The 23,570-nt window shown below is 45.7% G+C and overlaps 2 protein-coding genes across 3 annotated transcripts in view; one reads left to right on the top strand and one right to left on the bottom strand.

The window, feature by feature from the left end:
* UBE2G1 (ubiquitin conjugating enzyme E2 G1) overlaps nt 1–10,978 on the bottom strand; it is an 84,741-nt gene extending 73,763 nt beyond the window's left edge. For both annotated transcript variants that reach the window (XR_014821622.1, XM_021067700.2), the window contains exon 1: nt 10,730–10,978. Coding sequence is in view for 1 of the 2 variants with exons in the window: in XM_021067700.2 (XP_020923359.1) it covers nt 10,730–10,775 (46 nt within the window). In the remaining variant the exon portion in view is untranslated. The remainder of the gene's footprint in view (nt 1–10,729) is intronic.
* LOC146398352 (uncharacterized) lies at nt 6,201–12,204 on the top strand. The gene is made up of 2 exons (XM_084985741.1): nt 6,201–6,917; nt 7,812–12,204. Exon 2 carries the CDS (start codon nt 9,782–9,784, stop codon nt 10,361–10,363), a length of 582 nt encoding a protein of 193 aa, XP_084841867.1. The 5' UTR covers nt 6,201–6,917; nt 7,812–9,781; the 3' UTR covers nt 10,364–12,204.
* Nucleotides 12,205–23,570: the final 11,366 nt, after the last annotated feature.

Raw genomic sequence — 23,570 nt, forward strand, 5'->3', positions numbered from 1 at the left:
AAATAAACAGAGAAGTGACAAACCTTTACAGAGAATTCCAAATAATGTAAGTACACAGAGTCCCCTTTAGGAGGTGGGGTCTAGTGCCTCCCTCCCACATGAGTGTGGGCTGGACTTTGTAAGGGAGCAGCTTAGAAAGAAATAAAAGGGTAGGAAAAGAGAAAAACAGTAACTTTACAGTGGAGAAACCTGACCAACACTGCCTTAACCAAGGGGTCGAGGTTCACATCACCAGTGTTGTCATGTGATTACTGTGTACAACTGACATGTGATGAGAAGGGCATTTCACCTCTGTGCTATTCTTTCTGAAAACCCAATCTAATCATGAGAAAAACATCTGACAACCCCAGTCTGAGGAACATTCTACCTGACTGGTATTCTTCGAAACTGTAAAAGACATAAAACTGAGAAACTCTCACAGAACAGTGGAGACTAAGATGACATGACGACTAAATGCAATGGGTACCCTGGAAAGGCACCTGGAACAGAAAAATGGTTATCAGGTAAAACTATGGAAATCTGAAGAGAGTATAGACTTAATCTATCAATACCGGTTCATTAATTGTGACAAATGAGCCACACTAGTCTAAGATGTTAATAGGGGAAACTGGGGGCAGGGTATATAGGAACTCTACTTATTATTTCCAGATTTTTTCAGTAAATCTAAAACTTTTCTAAAATTAAAAGTTAAAAAAAAAAAAAAAAAAAAAAAAAAAAAAGCCTATCATAGTGGCAGAGCTTCCCCAAGAGCCAGACCATATATGCCTTAGACCCTGAAGAGGGCAGCAGGAAGCACAGCACCCTTACTCATGCCACTGCTGCACCTGCAAGAGTTAAATATAAACCAAACTGGATAAGGACAGTTTTGTTCTTTTTCTACCAGGCAAATGCTATGGGCAGAAACCACAGCAAAGGTATAATCCTAAGGGAAAGATATAAAAACAACCAGAAAAGACACTGAAAATATAGTATTTCCCTAGGGGACTAACACACCACAGATGCTCACAGCAATTTGAAAAAAGAAGCTAGCACAGCTGCAAAGTCCTAGACTGCTAAAATCACCCTATGCACTGCTAAATACAAAAAAATAAATAATAAATAAATAAACAAACATTATCCTCTACTTAACAAACATTATCCTCTACTTACTTAAGGTAAAAGTATTAAGAAATAGTCTCCTTTATTCCTGTACACACCTCTGTACATAGGGCTTGAAACAAGTATTTTAGTTTTAGAATCCTATAGCACAGAAGATGAGAAACAGAAAAGCTCAAAATATCAAGTTCGGCCACAAGCAATAGTAGTGCCCCTTCCAAAAGTCACAAAGTTTTCAGAGTTTAACCAACAGTGTACTACTGCATAAAAAGGAGCAGTCCAAGGTGACCTGAGTTTAAAATCTATTTTTGCAGTTTACCGGCTACAATTTGAAAAATTAACTTCTTGATCTTGCATTAGATTTTTGTTTTTGTATTTTCTAGGGCACACCCGCGGCATATGGAGGTTCCCAGGCTAGGGGTCAAATCTGAGCTGTGGCTGCCAGACTACACCACAGCCACACCACCACCAGATCTGAGCCTCGTCTTTGACCTACACCACAGCTCACGGCAATGCCGGATCCTTAACCCACTGAGCAAGTCCAGGGATCAAACCCACAACCTCATGGTTCCTAGTAGGATTCATTAACCACTGAGCCATGAGGGGAACTCCTAGGGGTTTTTTCGTTTTTTGTTTTTGCATTAGGTTTCTCAAAGAGAAGCAAACTCAACTTCAGAGTATGATTTTCAGTAAAATTAAAGGCTCTTCCTTTCAGAATTTCAGTGTACAAAGATGGCAAAATGCAGTGAAAAGAAAAATAATCAAGTATTAACAGAGGCCTCAGGAGTTCCCTTGTGGAGCAGCAAGGTTAAGGATCTGGTGTTGTCAATGCAGCAGCTAGGGTGGCTGCTGTGGCAAGGGTTCAATTCCTGACCCTTGAACTTTCACATGCCTTGGGAATGGCCAAAAAGAAACAACATCCCCACCCCACCCCCAAAAAACTGTTAAAGGACAGACTGAGATTAATGAAATCTAGTTGTCTTGGTTCTGCTACAGTGGATAAGCCAAATTTAGTTTCTTCCGCTGGAAAATGTGGAAAATACGGTCAGCCACCTTGGTAGGAAACCTAGGTACCTAGCGCTGGTGACTGGAAAGAAATTTTGAACAGATGAACCAAAAAAAAGGGAGGGGGGGTTAAAAAGAGAGAGAGAGAGAGACAGAAAGATTTAAAAAGGAGAGAAAATCTTTAATTTTTGTGGTAGTTTATAAAGAGTTAGAAAAACTCGTCACAGTAGGTAGAGTTGTCCATTAGAGAAACCGCAATGAGAGAAAAATAAGGACCTTTCTGAGATATTGCAGATTTCTAACAAGTGTCATTTGGTCAAAGCCACACTTCAAACAAGTTAAGTTGAGCAGGGGGAGTAAAAAGGGCAAGAATGTCTACACTATTGTGGCGAAGTATAGATATTCTAATTATCAACTGATATTGGTTTATAAAAGTCTATGTCCCCCACTAGAAGGGGAAGCCAGGAACTGTATCATGAATCTTTTATCCCTATGGCCTGGCACAAAGAAGGAATTAAATGTTTACTGAATGGAAGTATTATAATTGTTTCACTTTCTACCTTAAAATATTCAGTTCATAAGTGCTTAAGTCCTGGGGAGGGGAGGCAGTATGGAAATTTTAATCCGGAGTTCCGTCGTGGCGCAGTGGTTAACGAATCCGACTAGGAACCATGAGGTTGTGGGTTCGGTCCCTGCCCTTGCTCAGTGGGTTAAGGATCCGGTGTTGCCGTGAGTTGTGGTGTAGGTTGCAGACACGGCTTGGATCCTACGTTGCTGTGGCTCTGGTGTAGGCTGGTGGCTACAGCTCCAATTGGACCCCTAGCCTGGGAACCTCCATATGCTGCGGGAGCGGCCCAAGAAATAGCAAAAAGACAAAAAAATAAATAAACAAAAATAAAAATCTCTGTCCTAACGGAGAGACTGCAGTTTAATATTATCCTACACTGTCCAAAGCAGTGCTAAAGTGTGGTGCATTAACTGGTGCCAAACCAACACAATTGTTAGTTGGCCTGTGAAAATCAGCCAGAGTAAGCATTTAGAAACTCAGTCAGTCATTTTATATGATGAACCTAATATTGTTAAGTATGGGCTCAAATCTGTCTCTTTATTGTATTGTTTTTGTTGTTGTTGCTCTTTAGGGGCACACCTGCAGTATATGTAAATTCCCAGGCTAGGGGTCGAATTGGAGCTGCAGCCGCTGGCCTACACCACAGCCACAGCCACACAGGATCTGAGCCATGTCTGCAACCTACACCACAGCTCACAGCAACACCAGATCTTTAATCCACTGAGCAAGGGCAGGGATGGAAACCACATCCTCATGGATGATAGTTGGGCTCGTTCCCCGCTGAGCCACAACAGGAACTTACTGTCTCTTAATTTTTCTAATAACTCACTTTTATTGTTTTTCAAAGTATCACTACATAATGAATCGGAAAAAAATTTTAAAGCTGATATTTTACCACAGGTAATGTTATGTGATCAAATTTTACATATCCTCCTTTTCTTTCTTTCTTTATTTTTGGCTGCACCCAGGGCACACAGCATGGAAGTTCCTGGGCCCAGGATCAAACAGCAACCCAAGCCACTGCAGTGACTAATACCAGAACCCACTGAGCCACACAGGAACTCCTATATATCCTTTTAAAGTCAAAAAGAAATGCCACCAACTCCTCAAAGCCCTCCATGATCCAGACAGGCAGAAGCAAACTTCCCCTGACTTTCTCTAATACTTTAAAAGCAGCCTCTGGTAGGATGGATAGGATTTTCTACAAACTGAGATCCTGGAATACAAGAATAACTTGTTCATTTGCCATCCCTATAAAGCACACAAAACAGGCATCAAATTTGATGAATGAATGATGTAAGAGGCAGCATTCCACGTGCATCAATTCACTCAAGAGATCAGAAAACCCTCCGAAATTATACCCAAAATTGTGTGTGTGTGCACTTTCCTCAGGAGAAGATCTTTAATGCTTACTAGATTCTCAAAGGAGTTTAAGCACCCCCAAAATGTTAAAGAAACCACTGATAAGGAAGGAAAAGGCTTAGATTTCATCAGCAGACAGATGTATTTCTTCCAGCCAGCTCCATCAGGGTTAGCTTGGGGAAATTACCTGACATAATACAAACCTCAATTTCCGTATCTCATAAAGATTCGATGTAAGAACTGAATGTAATCCTATATGGAAAACCCGAGGATCACGAAGAAGTGTTTGTGACAGCCAATGATTTGAATTTCCTTTCTGCCCTTCAAGTTGTTTCCAAACTATTTTCTTGGAAATCTTCAACTGGATCAGTTGTCTCTCAGAAACGATATCTGTGTTGTTTTTTGTCTTTTTAGGGCCAACCCGAAGCATATGGAGGTTCCCAGGCTAGGGTCTAATCTGAGCTGTGGCTGCCAGCCTACACCACAGCCACAGCCATGCCAGATCTGAGTCTCGTCTTTGACCTACACCACAGCTCACAGCAACGCTAGATCCTTAACCCACTGAGCGAGACCAGGGATCGAACCTGTAACCTCATGGTTCCTAGTCAGATTTGTTCCGCTGTACCACGACAGGAGCTCCAGAAACCCTATTTGTAAAAAGGACACAATGAACTTTTTTGCAGAACAGATACTGACTAATGGTTTCCAAAGGAGAGAGGTTGGGAGGTGAGGGATGGGTTGGTGGTTTGGGATGCAAACGCTATAAAACTGGGTTGTGATGGTCACTGTACAATTATAAATGAACCATAAAATTCACTGAGTTAAAAAAAAGCTATTTGTTTTAAATCTGTCAACTTTAGGTTTCTGTCATGCTAAGTAATTCTAATTACTATTTTCTTTACACTGATAAATGCAAAGATTCTGTTAAGTATATAACCTAGGAGTTCCCACTGTGGCTCAGTGGTTAACAAACCTGACTAGCATCCATGAGGACGCAGGTTCAATCCCTGGCCTCACTCAGCGGGTTAAGGATCTGGCGTTGCCATGGTATGTGGTCCAGGTCACAGACACGGTCCAGATCCCCTGTTGCTGTGGCTGTGGCTGTGGCTGGCGGCTACAGCTCCAATTGGACCCCTAGCCTGGGAACCACCATATGCCTCGGCTGCGGCCCTTTCAAAAAGACCAAAAAAAAAAAAAAAAAAAAAATCGAAATGCGAAATTCCTCAATTCTAATTGAAACTACTCCATTGAAACAAAAAAATACTTAGCATTTTACTTGCTTCAAGCAAGAGCACACTGACACAATTTACATAAGTTAGCATATCCCCTCAAAGAAACTTGCAAAGTACCCAAAACCAAATAACTAAAGGACTGAAACTCTTCTTGATAATGCACCCTTCATTTCAAAAGTCAAAAAGCAACAATAAAACAGTGGTAGCTAATGGATTTTCAAACTTCCCATAATAGATATCACTCTATTAATAAACAATGTCAATGTGAGAAAAAGAATACAACTGGGTTACTTTACTGTACAGCAGAAATTGACAGAGCACTGTAAATCAACCATAACAAAAAAATTTTCGGAGTTCCCGTCGTGGCTCAGTGGTTAAAGAATCCAACTAGGAACCATGAGGACGCAGGTTCGATCCCTGGCCTCAATCAGTGGGTTAAGGATCCAGCGCTGCTGTGAGTTGTGGTGTAGGTCACAGAAGCGGCTAGGATCCCTGTTGCTGTGGCTCTGGGTAGGCCGGCAGTTACGGCTCCAATTCGACCCCTAGCCTGGGAACCTCCATATGCCATGGGAGCGGCCCTAGAAAAGGCAAAAAACAGAAAACAAAATAAAACAAAGTAACATCACAATTACACGGCATGTCACCAAAAATAGTATGTATTAACTTACATAAAGCACACAATAAAACCATATAATTTGGCACTACTTTAAAGTAAATGGAGTTGTTTTTTGAGGGGTTTTTTTTTTTGGCCACACCTACAGCATGTGGATGTTTCCAGGCCAGGAGTCGAACCTGCACCACAACTGCGACCTGCACTGTCGCTGCAGCAATGCCGAATCCTTAACCTGCTGTACCACAGGGACTTTCCCAGGAATAAATACAGATTATACTAATATGTACAAATTATATCATTTACTTCAACATTTTAATATATTCTGTTTTTTTTTTTTTTCTTTCTATGATGGAACCTGTAGGCATATGGAAGTTGCCAGGCCAAGGGTCATATCAAAGCTGCAGCATCAGCCTATGCCAAAGCTACAGCAAATGAGATATGGGCCACATCTATGACCTACAGGAGAGACTGTAGGAACTGTGGATCCTTAACTGACTGAGCTAGGGTTCAAACTCACATCCTCAAAGAGATGAGGGGTCCTTAACCAGCTGAGCCACAAAAGGAACAAGCATTCAGCAGTATTTTAGTGAGGCTATTCATTACAAAAGACTAATATAGGGAGTTCCCTGGTGTCAGCCAGTTAAGCATCTGGCATTGTCACTGTTGTGGCTCTATTTAATGCTGTGGCATGGGTTTGATCCCTAGCCCAGGAATTTTTGCATGCAGTGTGCATGGCCAAAAAAAGATTAATGTAGAAAGTATGTTTCATTCTGAATTTATAGGAAATTAAACTATTATTACTTATAAAAAACTAAATTTCACATATCAAAGATATTCACTAACAAACATAACTTAAAAACAATGTGTTCCCGGAGTTCCCATCGTGGCTCAGTGGTTAATGAATCTGACTAGGCACCATGAGATTGCGGGTTCGATCCCTGGCCTTGCTCAGTGGGTTAAGGATATGGCGTTGCCATGAGATGTGGTGTAGGTTGCAGACGCAGGCTCGAATCCCACATTGCTGTGGCTCTGGTGTAGGCTGGTGGCTACCGCTCCCATTCGACCCCTAGCCTGGGAACCTCCATATGCCGCAGGAGCGGCCCAAGAAATAGCAAAAAGACAAAAAAAAAAAACAAAAAAACTAGGAACTGGGTTACCTACAGACAGCAAAATAGTTTAGGGCACCTATTTAAGTGTGGGGCTCAGAACACCAGTCACCCAAAGTGCTGCTTTAAAAATTAGGCTTTCGGAGTTCCTATTGTGGCTTACGGTTAACGAACCCAACCAGTATCCATGAGGACTCAGGGTGGATCCCTGGCTTCACCCACTGGGTGAAAGATCCGGCAGTGCAGTGAACTGTGGTGTAGGTGGCAGATGTGGCTGAGATCTGGCGTTGCTGTGGCTGTGGCGTAGGCCAGTGGCTTCAGCTCTGTTAGACTCCTAGCCTGGGAACTTCCACATGCTGCGGGTGCAGCCCTAAGACAAAATAAATAAACATAAAAATAAAAATTAGGTTTTCCTTCAACTATACTCCAATAAAATTAAATTTAATAATTAATTAATAAAATTAGGTTTTCTTGGCTCCATCTGGACATGTAGACACAATACTCTATGAAGGTGAAGCTAGGAATCTGTATTTTCTTTTTGTCTTTTTGCCATTTCTTGGGCCACTTCCGCGGCATATATAAGTTCCCAGGCTAGGGGTCGAATCGGAGCTGTAGCCGCCAGCCTACACCACAGCACCTCAGGATCCAAGCCGAGTTTGCAACATACACCATAGCTCATGGCAACACCAGATCCTTAACCCACTGAGGGAGGCCAGGAATTGAACCTGCGTCCTCATAGATACTGGTCAGATTCGTTTCCACTGAGCCACGATGGAAACTCCCAAAAAAATGTGTTTAAAAGATGCCTCTTGTGCTGTTGGATTTCTTAGTGTTTAGCATTATGCATTGCAAAAGCTGAATTGTCACTGCTGAATTCATAAAACAGTAAGTCATGGTCTAATAATACCCACAAAGAAATACACAACCTATCTAATTTCAGGAATCTGTTAGGTGCTCTTTTTGCTTCACCATGGCCATTACAGTCTTAACTAAAACACCTTACCAGTGATTTTTCAACTTGTGATGACTTCTGTCCCTCAGGGGACATCTGGCAACAGAGACATTTTGGTTGTCACAACTGAGGAGGTATATTACTGGCATCTGATCAGTAGAGGCCTAGAATGCTGCTAAACATTCTAATACGCATATTATAGGCTTGCACAACAATAATCGGCCCAAAATGTCAGTAGTGCAAAGACTGTTAAGTTCTGCAACCCAAGGAACCATTCTGCTTCACTCTCAAAGTAACCAGGTTCTTTCATTACAGTTACCCACAAAACAACACACACACAATAAATTCTCCCTGCAAGTAATGAAGTAAAATCCTTAAGGACTGCCAGACTAGGGGCTCAATAAATGTAACCATTGTGGGCCACTGTTCTAAGTTTCTGAAATTCTAGCAGCTGGAATGGCTTAGGTTTGTGTAGCTACTCAATTCAATACATTTCAAGATTTTTAAAGCATTTATTATTAAGCTTTCCAAAAGTTCACTCTAAATGATTTCAAGAGATTACAGTTTAGCATTCTTTTCTGTTTTCAAATGACATTTGAAGAACCACAAAGCTCAAACAATGTACTACTAAATTCTAAGATACAACAGGGCCTTAATTTCAGTTGGTCTGAAAGTAATATCAAGTCTTTCCCATAAACTTACTATTTTCACATTTCACTTAATGCAATGGCCTTGGCATATTTTATACATTTTGAGCATGTTAATTAAAATCCTTCAAAAATGTAAGAAAATATTAAGAATTGTCCATTTTTTTGATGAAGACAAGAAGAGCTAATCAGAAGCTAAGTAACTTAATAATGAGGCTTGGAAAATTAACCAAATCATTCTGTCCTCCAACCTTAAGATAAAGTATATCCTGGTGTGCCTTATCGAAAAGTCAAGCATCAATAAAGAGCTTTGGGAAATGTTTTATCAACATTTGGGATTAATCTTGTAAAAAGAGTGCAAAACTTAACCAAGTGGTTATCAAAATTTAGAGCGTATTCACAAGTGAGTCGGAAATAGTTTTGAAATACTACTACTGCTAACACTGTTATGTCATTCTTAGAAACTGCGTTAACTTTTACACCTTTAAAATGTGTATCTTTACCATTATGTTACAGTTGAGCAATGTTTTAATTCTGATCTAGTATTTTAATTTTGTTTAATAAAAGTTCACACATAACTAAAACTTATTCTGATCAAAGAATTCTTGGAGAGACAGAAGGATACCTTAATTCCTTCCTCCAAAACAAAATAAACCAAAAAAAAAAAAAAAAAAACCCAAACACAGAAAAGTAAGGTGTGTTTGCAGAAATAAGATGCCATGAAGTTATTTCACTTCTGGTCCAATACATTATTTCTGATGGACAAAAGTATCACTAGAACTTCTCCATTCACTCCAAAAACTCCTCCTGAGCATCTAGAAAGAACTTCAGTACTTGTCCAAACCTGCTTGTTCATGGTCTAATAATAAACCTAATTATACAACCTGGACAGCCCCTGACAACCTTTTCCTTAAGAAGCCATAAAGGTGATTTAACTACCACCTCAAATTCTTGGTAAACCCATTGCAAAAATAGATGTCTTCACTCAAGCCTTTAGCTTCTGACGAGGGCTCAGGGCGCGGACTGTAAGAGTGGGGAGGTGAAGATCCGCCAGAACTGAGACGGACACACGCTAGGCGTTGGACAGCAGGGGTAACTGCGGGTTCATTTCTCTTTAAATCTGGCAGCACGTGGGGAGGCATTGTGAAGCCACCAACCCGCCTCCCCCCTTACACTCCGCACACGTACGTCTGCAGTGCGCATGCTCCGCTCACACAGTCCTAGCAGAGTCGGAGCCAACCCCCTAAAAAGTCAACCTGGAAGCCGCAAACGGCCGGAGGCCGGGACAATGGGGGAGGGGGGACGCAGGCACCTCCGGGGAGGCCGACCCGGCCGCCGCCCCGAGCCAGAGCCCGCGGGCCGCAGACTCCGGGACCCGCGGGCCTGCGCAGGAGCCGGAATCGCCCGGAGCACAAAGCCCCGAGCGGGCCAGCGAGCGGCTCTCGGCTCGGCCGGCTCCTACCCTCCCCCAGCCGGGCGGCGCAGCCAGAGCCCGTGCCAGGCGGAGGCAGGCGAGGCGGCGTCCCGCGCCCCGCCGGATTCTCAGTACCCCGCGCGCCGGCGACAAGGCCGCGGAGGCCAGCGCTTTTGTTGTCCGCCACAACTCCGCGGACCCGGCACTGCCGGGCAGAAGTTTGGCGCGCCTCACCTATCTGCCCGGGAGCCAGTTCCTCTCGCCCACCCTCGCCCCCGCTGCCCGGACACCCGAGCCGGGGACGAGCCGCCGGCCCAGCCCAGACACTCCTTCCTGCCCCCGGGGTGCGGCGGCCTCCGTCGCACCTGAGCCCGGACCCGCCCCTTCAAGGAGGGTCGGCCCCGGCCGGAGCCCCACAGCCCCTCCCCCGCAACGTCCCACCGAACAGTGGGGGAGGGGGCAGCCTCCCCCCGCATCCCCCGGGCCCAGGCCCGGTCCAGGGGCCCAGGCTGGGGCGCGTCTCCGCCCCCAAAAGCCTCAGAAAGCCGGGGAAGAAGTAGTGGGCCCGGCCGGGACCGGCGCCCGGGCTCCCCACCCTCGCAGGTCCGCGGCCGGCCTCGCCGGCGGCTGCCGCTCTCCTTCAGCCGGCCCGCAGCCGGCCCGGGAGCGCCCGAGATGGGAGGAGGAGCAGGCAGCTGCTTGCTGCGATCGCGGCCCGGCCGCCCGCCCGCTCACCTGCCAGCTGTCTTCGCAGTAGCAGTGCCGACTGCAGCTCCGTCATCCTCCCCGCCAAGGGCCCGGACTGGCGCCGGGGCTTTCGAAGGACTGGGGACAGGCTCTGGGGCTGCTGGAGCTGGGTGTGCTGAGGAACCCGGACCCCCACGACGGGAGCGCCGAAGCCGAGGGAGGCTGGGCTGGGGCGGCGGTAGCGGCGCCTCGCTGCCGGTGTGAGTCCGCTCGCTTCAGCTTTCCTCACAGCGCCTCACGCCCGGAAGGGGAGGGTACCCGTGCCGCCGCGGCGCGCACTGGGACTTCGCTCGCCCGCTTCCCTCCTTCAACCCGCCCGTCGGCCCCACCGGTGCCTTCCCCCGCCACTGGCTCACTGCGCCCAGGGCCGCTCCGCGCAGGCGCGCTGGGGCTGCCTACTTCGGAAGTAGCCCGTCCGCTAGCCCGACCCCTCTAGCCTCCCTGCCCCGCCTCCGGAGACAGAACCCCGCCCCCTTACGCGCATTTGCCCCGGTCGCCGCCATCTTGGGAAGGTCGCCGCCCGGCATAATGCCAAGGCCTCGGCGGCAGACGCCCCGCGGACGCCATGACAAAGAGGTCGCGGAAGGTCAGGACACCGCCTCCGGGTTGAAACAAGTGGTCTTGAAGTGAAGGGGTCAGAAGAAGTGGTGGATGTCTAGTTGTTGGCCAGCGCCCAACAGCCATCCAACACTCCACACATGGTGCGAATTAGTCATTGTTAAAGCTGAACTTAGTACTGGTGTGCCTCATTTTAAGCAAACCCCCAAATAGACTAAATGTATGCTGGTAATTTACTTCACAAAAAGAATGCGCAGAAAATTCTTGAAATAAATAAAATGTTCTGCACCTCATAGCAGAAATGTTTAAACATCATTAATAACAATCTCTTTGTGTAAAAGGAGATTAGCAAAATCTGATATACACAGTACAAAACGTCCAGAAAGAGACCTTCTATGTAAAAGTGTGGGATATAGGGTTTGGAAAAAAGCAACTTTACCCCACTCTACCTCCTCCCTTCCTCATTCCCACAGCCTTCTGCCTTGGGTAAAACAGTCTCAGTCTCGATAAAGAGATGAGCAGAAAAATGATACCTAATGGCACTCAAATGTATCTGTCCTTTCAGCACATATTTACTAAACCTGTATTAACTTTATACTTGAACTACAGAAGACACAAAGAACAGCTCTGTTCCTTTCCTCAAAAGGCTTAGTCTCAGAGTTCCCTGGTGGCCTAGCAGGTTAAGGATCCAGTGCTGTCACTACTGTGGATGTGGCTGAATCCCTGGTCCAGGAACCTCCACAAGCTGCAGGCTTGGCAAAAGTAAAAAAAAGGCTTACAGCCTCTGTGAGCTCCAGGTAAGGTATCCAGAAGAGGCGCAGGTTCTAATACCGTTTCTTGATTCCAAAAGTTACTGAAAAAACTGTTCTCCCTCTCCCCCAGAACAAGAATTAAAAGGAACAACCGGAGTTCCCATTGTGTCTCAGTGTGTTGTGTCGTCATTGCTGTGGCTGTGGTTACGGCTGTGGCACAGGTTCCATCCCTGGCCTATGAACTTCTGCATGCCATGGGCACAGCCAAAAAAATGGTAAACAAATATTAAAGAAATCATCATTAGGTTATAAGTGATACAGTGAAAATCCATAGGGTAAGTGGATAATTGAGGGAAAGGGTATATTTTAGATAAGGTAGTCAGGGGAGTTCTCTTTCAAGGGATTATATTTGGGCTGAGATCTGAATTACAAGTAGGCGGTTCCATTTGAGGATTTGGGGGAAGAGCAGTCCAGGCTGGGGAAACAGCTACTGCTAAGACCTTATGGTAAGGAAGAGCGTGGCGTGTCCAAAGAATAGAAAGGGTGGGGCGTGGGTGGGGAGGCTCTACTGAAGCCTAATGAAAGGAGGCTAAGAGCAGGTTGGAGAGGCAGGCAGAGGTCATCTTACAGGAGGCCTTGTTGACCAGAGGAAAGAGCCTGGATTTTAGTTTAGTTACAGTGGAAACCTTGAGGCAGGTGTAATCCGATTTATGATGTTTAAAGCTCCCTTTGGTGCTTATAGAAAAGCTAAGACTTTGATGGAATATCAGTCAGAAGGCAGTTGTAGAAGATGAAGCAAAAGACCACAGTAGCTTGGGAGTTCCCATCGTAGCTTAGTGGTTAACGAATCCGAGTAGAAACCATGAGGTTGTGGGTTCGATCCCTGGCCTTGCTCAGCGGGTTAAAGATCTGGAGTTGCTATGGTGTAGGTTGCAGACGCGGCTCAGATACCACATTCTGTGTAGGTCGGCGGCTACAGCTCTGATTGGACCCCTGGCCTGGGAACCTCCATGTGCCGTGGGAGAGGCCCTAGAAAAGGCAAAGAGACAAAAAAAAAAAAAAAAAAAAGACCACGGTAGCTTGAACCAGAATGGGGGCAGGGATGGTAGAGCAGATGTGGGGAGAAGAGATGGGGGAATGAATTTAAGATAAATTTGGGGAGTAAAACAGAAAAGGCTTACTGAAGGATTGAATGTGGGTAAGGAGAAAGACAGTACCTCCATTTATGATTCCTAGACTTGACTTGATTTCAAAAAGGGAGAAAGGAACAACAGGTTTAGTTGGAGATGTCAAGAGATCTATTTGGTGGAGTTCCGTCATTCTGACTAGGAACCATGAGGTTGCTGGTTCAATCCCTGGTCTGGCTCAGTGGGTTAAGGATCCGGTGTTGCCATGAGCTATGGTGTAGGTTGCAGACGCGGCTCAGATCAGGCATTGCTGTGGCTGTGGCTGTGGATGGCAGCTACAGCTCCGATTGGAGCCCTAGCCTGGGAACCTCCATATGCCACAGGTGCGGCCATAAAAAGACAAAAAGACAAAAAAAGAGAGAGAGAGAGAGAGAGAGCTATGGGGGGAGTTCCCACTGTGGCTAAGGGGTTAAGAACCCTACTAGTAACCATGAGGACATGAGATCGATCCCTGGCCTCCCTCAGTGGGTTAAGAATTCAATGTTGCCATGAGCTGTGGTGTAGGTAGCAGACACAGTTTGGATCTGGTGTTGCTGTAGTTGTGGTATAGGCTGGCAGCTACAGCTCCAACTGGACCCCTAGCCTGGAAACTTCCATATGCCATGGGTGCAGCCTTAAAAAGACAAAAAAAAAGTTCACTATGTGCAAAGTAACTGAATAACTACTTTAACGCATTAGCTCACAGATTTCACACATAACCCTATTTTATTTCCATTCCACACATGAGGAAACTGAGGCTCAGATTTAGTGGCTTGCTCAGGTTTCAAGGCCTCTTAAAACATAGTAAGTGGTGGAATGGGGATTCAAACCCTTGTCTGTCTGTCACCAAAGCCTGAGCTATTACTCACTGTAACGTACAGCCTCCCCTAACAGCAAGTGTAAGAGGCTGCATTCTATCTCCTTAATGTATTGAGTTACTTAACAACTCATCCATCAAAACCGAAAAACAAAAAACTCATCCAGGCATGACCCTACTACCTGTTTTGTATTTCACTACCTGAAAGAATTTACTGACATTTCACACCTGATGTCTGTGCACTTTGCCTTCTGAATCTTTTAGGAAAATGTTCCATGAAGCAATTTCCAGCATTAACCTGCAGGTGGTCCCAGTATTAATACTGTTCTATTCAGAGAAATATCTATGATCTATGTGTTCTGCTCTGCTTTTAGAATTTTTTATTGAGGTATAAATGACATATTAATTTCACTTGTACAGCATAGTGATTCAATATGTGAATACACCAAGATTCCCACAATAAGTCAAGTTACCGGCCATCGCCACGCATAGTTAACAAAACATTTTTCTTCTTATTGTGAAAACTTTTAAGATTTATTCTCTCAGTAACTTTCAAGTATGCAATACAGTATTATTATTATTACTACTATTATTTTGTCTTTTGCCTATTTAGGGCCGCACCCATGGCATATGGAGGTTCCCAGGCTAGGGGTCGAATCGGAGCTACAGTCACTGGCCAAAGCCACAGCCATAGCAACAGCAGATCCAAGCCACGTCTGCAACCTACACCACAGCTCACAGCAATGCCAGATTCTTAACCCACTGATCAAGGCCAGGGATCGAACCAGCAACCATGGTTCCTAGTTGGATTCGTTTCCGCTGCGCCACGACAGGAAATTCCCCCCGTGACTTATTTTACAACTGGAAGTTTGTACCTTTTGATTCCCTTCATACTCCCCCAGACCCATGCATTGAATTTTGAAACTAGAAAGCTGTTTTGACATTGATAGGAGAGTTTTAAAGGAGTGACATTGACAGCAGGCAGAGCAAAGTGGGTTGCAGGCTGAATGCAAGATGGAAAAATAGAGATCTTCGTGTTGAGTGCTTATTTGAGGTTTGTGGTCATGAACTGAAAATGGAACCCGTAGGTCCAGATGAGTAATTTTGGGGGGTGAGTGGGTAATGTTCGGGTGCTAAGGTTCAGGCATGAAAAAGTCTGGGAGTTGGGGTACATTGACAGTTAGGAGCTAGCCAGTTAAGTGAATGGAGTTTGAGATGGAAATAGGCAGGCAAGTTTGTTGAGGGCATGTGAAGAGAGTGCCTATAGTAATGGACTCTTCTCTAACATGAGTAAAGAAAGAAATCAGAGTTCCCGTCATGGCTCAGCAGGTTAAGAATCCGACTGGTATCCATGAGGACTTGGGTTCAATCCCTGGCCTCAGCTCAGTGGGTTAAGGATCCGGGGTTGCTGTGAGCTGTGGTGTAGGTCACAGAAGAGGCTCAGATCCCTCATTGCTGTAGGCAGCCAAAAAGAAGGAAATGAAAACAGAAAGGAGATGATGAATACTGTAAAAGTGATTCAAATAATGAGGTCTTGATGAGGTTGAAAACTGTGTGGTGTGGTCACTGAAGCAAATGGGCTAGAAGGGTAGGAAGTGGTGGTCAGGGTGGGTGGCTTGAAATTCAGAATTCAGTTGAAGTAAGGTTATGGGTGGTGAGCTGTTTCCCTGTGAACATGAGAGAGGCTGGTGGGGAGGGGCAGAGAGGAGGTCAAGGAGGTGACAAGAGTACTGGCTAGGTCATCCATGTGGGTGACTAAGTTCCCCAGGATGAGCGTTGGAGTAGGGGTGAGGGGAAAGGCTGTGAACCAGGAGGCAAAGTCACCGATGAATGGGTCCAAGGATAATAGCAATTAAGAGAATAATAAATGCTACAGTGGGTGGCATTGACCTCAAAGAGCTAGAGTTTGGGAAGAAAAAGGAGAAGAAAGGTTGGGAAGCAGCAGTGAGGAACCGGGTGACTCTGTGAAGCCTGCTGGCCCCGAGATCTATGAAATGTGAGAGAAGACATCCTTCTCTTGAGAGGGCTGAGGAACCTGAGTCCTTAGCAGAGAGCCAGGTTCAGATAAGGCCAGGAGGTGGGCAAGTGTCCCATGGGCACCTCAAACTACCCTGATCAGAACTTACTAGGGGAGGTTGGCGCGAGATAAATTAGGAGTATGGGATTAACAAATACACATTACTGCATATAAAATAGACAAACAACAAGGACCTACTGTATAGCACAGGGAAATATATTCAATATCTTGTAATAACTTATAATGGAGAAGAATCTAAAAAATGTTCTTTAATATTCTTTTTTTTTTTTTTTTTTGTCTTTTTAGAACCACACTCAGGCACATGGAAGTTCCCAGGCTAGGGGTCGAATTGGAGCTGAGGCTACCGGCCTACACCGCAGCCCCAATGCCAGATCCGAGCTGTGTCTGCAGCCTACACTGCAGCTCAGGGCCATGCCAGATCCTTAATCCACTGAGCAAGGCAAGGGATCAAACCACTGTCCTCATGCATACTAGTCGGGTTCGTTACCGCTGAACCACAACAGGAGCTCCTTCTTGAATATTCTTAACAGAATCACTTTGCTGTCCACTGGAAATTAACGCAATATTATAAATCAATTTTACTTTAATCTCTGAAATGGTTAATAATAGGGAGTTCCCTTGTGGCCTAGTGGTTAAGGATTTGGCAATGTCACTGCTATTGCTCAGGTTCGATCCAGGCCTGAGAACTTCTACATGCCACCAGGAGGCTTAAAAAAAAGTTAATAATAATAATAATAATAGGAGTTCCTGTTGTGGTGCAGTGGAAACAAATCCAGCCAGTAACCATGAGGATGTGGGTTTGATCCCTGGCCTCGCTCAGTGGGTTGAGGATCTGGAGTTGTCATGAGCTGTGGTGTAGGTCACAAACACAGCTCAGATCCAGAGTTGCTGTGGCTGTGGTGTAGGCCAGCAGCTGTAAAACTCCAATTCAACCCCTAGCCTGGGAACTTCCATATGCCGCAGGTGTGGCCCTAAAAAAAATAATAATAAAAAGAATTTACTGGTGTTCCTGTCGTGGCTCAGCGGAAACGAATCCAACTAGGAACCAGGAGGTTGAGGGTTCGATCCCTGGCCTCGCTCATTGGGTTAAGATCCGGTGTTTCTGTGAGCCATGGTATAGGTCACAGACACAGCTCAGATCCCACGTTGCTATGGCTATGGAATAGGATGGTGGCTACAGCTCCAATTGGACCTCTAGCCTGGGAACCTCCATATGCCATGGGAATGGCCCTAGAAAGGGCAAAAAGACAAAAAAAAAAAAATTAAAAATTTTAAAAATTAAAAATAAAAAAATAGGAGTTCCCGTTGTGGCTCAGCAGTTAACGAATCTGACTAGAAACCATAAGGTTTCGGGTTCGATCCCTAGCTTTGCTCAGTGGGTTAAGGATCCGGCGTTGCCGTGAGCTGTGGTGTAGGTCACAGATGCAGCTCGGATCCCGCATTGCTGTGGCTCTGGCGAAGGCCGATGGCTACAGCTCCAATTGGACCCCTAGCCTGGGAACTTCCATATGCCACGGGTGAGGCCCTAGAAAATACAGAATAAATAAATAAATAAATAAATAAATAAAATAAAATAAAATAAAAAGAACTTACTGCCTTCTCCCCAACCTTCTCTGTCACTATTAACAGAACGCAGTCACTGAATCGGAAACAAGACAGTTGGCCTTGGTTCTTCCCCTTTCTCATCCCTGCATCTGATCAGTCACCAAGGCCTGAGGGGGCCCTTTCTCCCTTTGCCTTGACACTCCTTCATCCAGGCCTTGGGGACTGCTGCAGCCTCTGGAAGGGTCTCCTGGCCACTGGTCTGGACCTTCCCCCCCTTCATCTACTTTCTGCAGCCACAGCCAAACTTTCAAAACGAAAATCTGCTATTGTCCCACTCAGAACACTTCCATGGCTCCCCTACTGTTTTAGGATGAAGCCCAAGCTCCCCAGTATGGTTACCTTGCCCTTCAGGGTCTAGTCCTCAGGCCTCTCCACCTTTATCCTGACTCTCTCATCCTATGTGTCTTCCTGACACTCTTTGCTCCTGGCATGGTAGACTTCTTTCCTTCTTCCAAAAGGTCAAGGGTTTTTTTTACACCTCTGGGTCTTTCCGCTTGCTGTTCCCGTGGCCCAGCACACGCTGTTCTACGGTGTACTTAGCAAACGCCTATGAATTCATCTTTCAGATCCTTGAAGAAGCAATTACCTCCAGAAATCTTTCTCAATCTCAAAATTAATCTTACTCCCATGTTTCCTATTTCCAGCAAGTATTACATATTCTATCCTAATATTTATCCTGCAATAGTTCAATGTTTGTTTTGTTTTTTTTCAGGCAGCTCCCCTGATATGCAGAAGTTCCCAGGCCAGTAATTGAAACTGTGCCACAGTGGTGATCCCAGCTGCTGCCATGAAAATGCCAAGTCCTTAACCCATTGTGCCACAAGGGAACTCCCTCAATTAATTTTTTCTTTTTAATTGTCAGGAAGGTTTGCGATGGCAAAACTCCATTTTACTTTTCTGTTCTCAGAGTTTAATATAATGATGCTATGCTGTAGACACTCAGTAACTATTGAGCAAATGACTCAATCCTATTAAATTAATAATAGGATAATCTTTCAAGATTAGTATAGTCCTGTGCTTATTAAAATTGGTTTGTGTGTCTGTGTCTAGCAGAGGGTGATATAAAATAATGTGCCAAGATGTTCTCTTTTTTTTTGTGTTATCATACTTTCTTGTTGTTTTTTTTTAGGGCTACACCTGTGGCATATGGAAGTCCCCATGCTAGGGTTCGAATTGGAGTTGTAGCTGGTAGCCACAGCCACAGCAATGTGGGCTCTAAGCCACGTCTGCGACCTATGTCACAGCCACAGCAACGCCAGATCCTACCAGTATCTGCAACCTAAGCCTGAGGCAATGCTGAATCCTTAAGCCACTAAATGATTCCAGGGATCAAACCCACATCCTCATGGATGTTAGTTGGGTTCCTAACCCACTGGGCCACAACAGGAACTCTGACCAAGGTGTTCTTGAAGTCACAGAAAAAGCCTCTCTTGGTTGATTAATTTAATTACCTTTTTTTTGAGATTAAAAAGTAAAAAATACTGAAATTCCCTGGTGGCTTAGCAGGTTAAGGGTCTGGTGTTGTCACTGCTGTGGTTTGAGTCACAGCTGTGGCAAGGGTTCCATCACTGGCCTAGGAACTTCTGCATGTAGTGGCAAAAAAAAAAAAAAAAAGTAAAAAATACTTAAAAGGAAAACGTTTTATTTCAATTCATTTCATTTCATTTATTTTATTGCTTTTTAGGGACGCACCCTCGGTATAGGGAGGTTCCTAGGCTAGGGGTCAAATCAGAGCTGCAGCTACAGGCCTACACCACAGGTCATGGCAATCCCAGATCCTCGACCTCACTGGGCCAGGCCAAGACGCAGGTTCAGTCCCTGTCCTCGCTCAGTGGGTTAAGGACCAGGGTTGCTGTGAGCTGTGGTGTATGTAGGTCCAAGACCGCAGCTCAGATCCCACATGGCTGTGGCTATGTCTGTGGTGTACGCTGGCAACTGTAGCTCTGATTCAACCCCTAGCTTGAGAACTTCCATGTGCCGCAGGTGCAACCCTAAAAAGCAAAACTAATTGATTGATTAATTAAACAATTAATTAATGGGCCTGTGTAGAACAAACCTGGAAAGGTGCAATAGAGGGAAAGGAACTTGCAAGAAAACTCAAGAGAAGCTAAAGAGGATGAAGGCCAGGAGAATGGAAGATCATTGAGGTTAAGGGAAGACAAGAAAGGTTTTTAAGGAGGAAGTGGTCAATACAGAGGTTAAAAAAGAAACAGATTCAAAGGACTAAAATGTCCTATGGTGACAGGGTCCATCAGGGACCTTCGTGAAAGGGTCAGGGAATGGCACAGGCCAAAGCCATGGATGTAGAGGCAGAGGAGCAAATGGGTAATGAGTAGTGGAGGACGAGAATCAGCAGTCAGGACCTACTACGTGCCAGTACTATTTGAGGCACTGCTGATTCGGTGGTGAACAAAAAGACAGTATAAAATCTTCAGTGTTCCTACTGTGGTACAGTGGGTTAAGAATCTGACTGCACACAAAAAAACGCAGCTCAGGAGTTCCCCTTGCGGCTCAGTGGTTAACGAATCCGACTGGGAACCATGAGGTTGTGGGTTCCATCCCTGGCCTTGCTGAGTGGGTTGAGGATCCAGTGTTGCCATGAGCTATGGTGTAGGTCACAGACGGGGCTCAGATCTGGCATTGCTGTGGCGTAGGCCGGCGGCTACAGCTCCAAATAGACCCCTAACCTGGGAACCTCCATATGCTGTAGGTGCAGCCCTGGAAAAGCCAAAAAAAAAAAAAAAAAAAAAAAAAAATGCAGCTCAGATCTGATGTTGCTGTGGCTGTGGTGTAGGCCGGCAGCTACAGCTCTGATTCGACCCCTGGCTTGGGAACCCCCGTAGGCCGTGGATGTGGCCCTAAAAAGAAAAAAAGAAAAAAAAAGAATCTGACTACAGTGGCTCAGATCACTGGAGAGGCACTGAGTTCCATCCCAACCTGGCAGAGTGGGTTAAAGGATCCGGTGTTGCTGCAGCTATGGCGTAGATTGATGGCTATGGCTCGGATTCAATCCCTGGCCCAGGAATTTCCGTATGCCACAGGTATAGCCATTAAAAAAACAAAACAGGAGTTCCTGTTGTGGTTCAGTGGAAATGAATCCAACTAGTAACCATGATGTTGTGGGTTTGATCCCCAGCCTCTTTAAGTAGAATAAGGATCCTGCGTTGCTGTGGCTGTGGTGTAGGCCAGCAGCTGTAGCTCTGAATAGACCCCTAGCCTGGGAACCTCCATATGCCGCCGGTGTGGCCCCAGAAAAAGGCAAAAAGACAAAAAAAAAAAAAGTTTAATTGTGAAAGAGAAAACGGGTGGTGCAATGGGGGGGCGGGGAATTCATATGCCCCGCCCATTGGCCTTAAGTCTTAACTGCTGTTCTCTCCTCACACCCCACCCTCCCAGCTGTTCTTACAGGTCTGAGCAGGAAACCTGTTCCTTTTTGGGTCCTGGTGGAGTAACAGTGCATGCACAGGTGCCTGCAGTTGCCCCTAAATGATAATTAGCTTCTTCATCCTTGGTGCTCGGTTCTGCCATCTGTATAGAGGGTGGGGTGGGCATCCCTTCAGAAGGTGTTGAGTGTAAGGCCTTTGGGTCCCTCAAAGAAAATCCTGGCTCAGACTTCAAGCTTCCTGCAGGCTCCGGAGCAGCCCACCCACCTCAGTGCTTGCTGGGTGGCTCACAGCAACCCTGAGGGTCCCATCAAAGAGACTAAGGTCCAGAGAGGGGGAGGGGCCTGCCCAAGGTCCCAGGGGAGGCAGAAATCAATCCAGAGACAGAACCCAGGCCTGAGTTCTTACTTCCTTTGTCCTCGCAAAGCATACTGTGGCCAGAAACAGTGAACTTGAGAACAGTGAACTGTGACCTGTGCAAGCCGCAAGCTGCAGCGTAAGTCACAGATTTGGCTTAGATATGTCACAGATTCGGCTCAGACCCGGTGTTGCTGTGGCTTTGGTGTAGGTCTCAGCTGTGGCTCAGATTCGACCTCTAGCCCGGGAACTTCCATATGTCACAGATGTGGCCCTAAAGATATGAACAGGAGTTCCCGTCGTGGCATGGGGGAAACAAATCCCACTAGGAACCATGAGGTTTTGGGTTCTATCCCTGGCCTCGCTCAGTGGGTTAAGGATCCGGCGTTGCCATGACCTGTTGTGTAGATCGAAGACATGGCTTGGATCCTGTGTGGCTGTGGCACAGGCCGGCAGCTGTAGCTCCAATTTGACCCTTAGCCTGGGAACCTCCAAGTGCTGAGGGTGCGGCCCCCCAAAAAAAAGAAAAAAAAAATAATAAAAAGATAAACAAACCAAAAAACCAAGGGAAAAAAAAATAGCCTGGGAATCTAACTTATACACATTATCAGAAGCAATCTTCTTTCTTTCTTTTTTTTTTTTTTTTTTTGTCTTTTCTAGGGCTGCACTGGCAGCATATGGAGGTTCCCAGGCTAGGGGTCTAATCGGAGCTGTAGCCACCAGCCTATGCTAGAGCCACAGCCGCATGGGATCTGAGCCACTCTGCTACCTACACCACAGCTCACGGCCACGCCAGATCCTTAACCCACTGAGCAAGGGCAGGGATCGAACCCACAACCTCATGGTTCCTAGTCGGATTCGTTAACCACTGAGCCATGATGGGAACTCCAGAAGCAATCTTCTCTTATCCTATAAAATAATTTAGCTTCCCTGCAATCTGGGAAGAGTGTTTTTACTCACTCATCACGTACCTCTTGGGAGGAAAGGGGGATTGCAGGGCAAACTTACTGCATGCTTTATTGCTTCTTTCACTTGGTTTTAACTTTTTTAGGCTGAGACAGAGCATGACATCTAAGGTCAGGGTGAGCTCTGGGTATAATCTGGCAGCGTAGGGAGTTCCCGCCGTGGTGAAGCAAAAAACAACCTGGCCTCGCTCAGTGGGTTGGTGATCCAGTGTGGATCAGACTCAAGCCACAGGAGCAACAATGCTGAATTCTTAACCACTAGGCCACCAGGGAACTCCTAATGGACTTTTTTTATGTTGTGGTCACCTAACATCTTTTGAAAACCCTTCCTACGCATGCCAAAAAAATTTCCCCTTATGAAAGTAGGACAGACTCTTCTATCTAGCCTCCTGCGTAGTTAGGGCAAAGGCATGTGGTCCAGGCTGGTCCAATTGGATACTACTGACTTTGATTCACAGGAGAACTATATGAGGAAGAGGATGCTGCAGAGCGGCAGAGACTCGCCACTTTTGTGGGGCAGTGGGAGTATGCGCATTAGAGCTACTTTCTCTCTTATGTGGGAGACAACGCCCAGTGGTGATGAAAAGCAGGTGTTTTGCTGACAACAGTCCTGGGGTAAAATTGGCATATTGTTCCTGGCTCTTTAGCCTCCAAGCCCAATTCTCTATTCCACTCAGAGGCTGGGTGAGCTATTTATATGTTTAGATACCTTCTTTTGCTGCTTAAACTAGAGTATATTCTGTTATTTGCAGCTAAGTTCCCTGACATTTATAGAAATTCCAGGATGTAGCTAAATATTCTCTAGTCCTAGGAAGAGAACAGTCAAACCCTACCTGAAGCCTCCAGTCTTTCAGGTAGTTGACATAATACATTTTATTATTGTTTATGCCACTTTATGTTGGGTTTTCTGTTCTTTGTGCCTAAAAGCATCGTGATTGATTTCTGGGCACACCTTCAGTGCCTGGTTGTACCTAGATATGCCCAACACATGCTCATTCAAAATCACCTTTTAAAAATAACAATGTAGGAGTTCCCTTCGTGGCACAGTGGAAATGAATCCGACTAGGAACCATGAGGTGGCAGGTTCGATCCCTGGCCCTGCTCAGTGCGTAAAGGATCTGGTGTTGCCATGAGCTGTGGTGTAGGCTGCAGACATGGCTCGGATCTGATGTTGCTGTGGCTGTGGTA

This window comes from Sus scrofa, chromosome 12, assembly GCF_054392235.1.
Source record: "Sus scrofa isolate SSC_HxYL_T2T_F1_AM1 chromosome 12, Sscrofa_HxYL_maternal_Yorkshire_Landrace_v2.0, whole genome shotgun sequence".
In the NCBI taxonomy this organism is placed as follows: Eukaryota; Metazoa; Chordata; class Mammalia; order Artiodactyla; family Suidae; genus Sus; species Sus scrofa.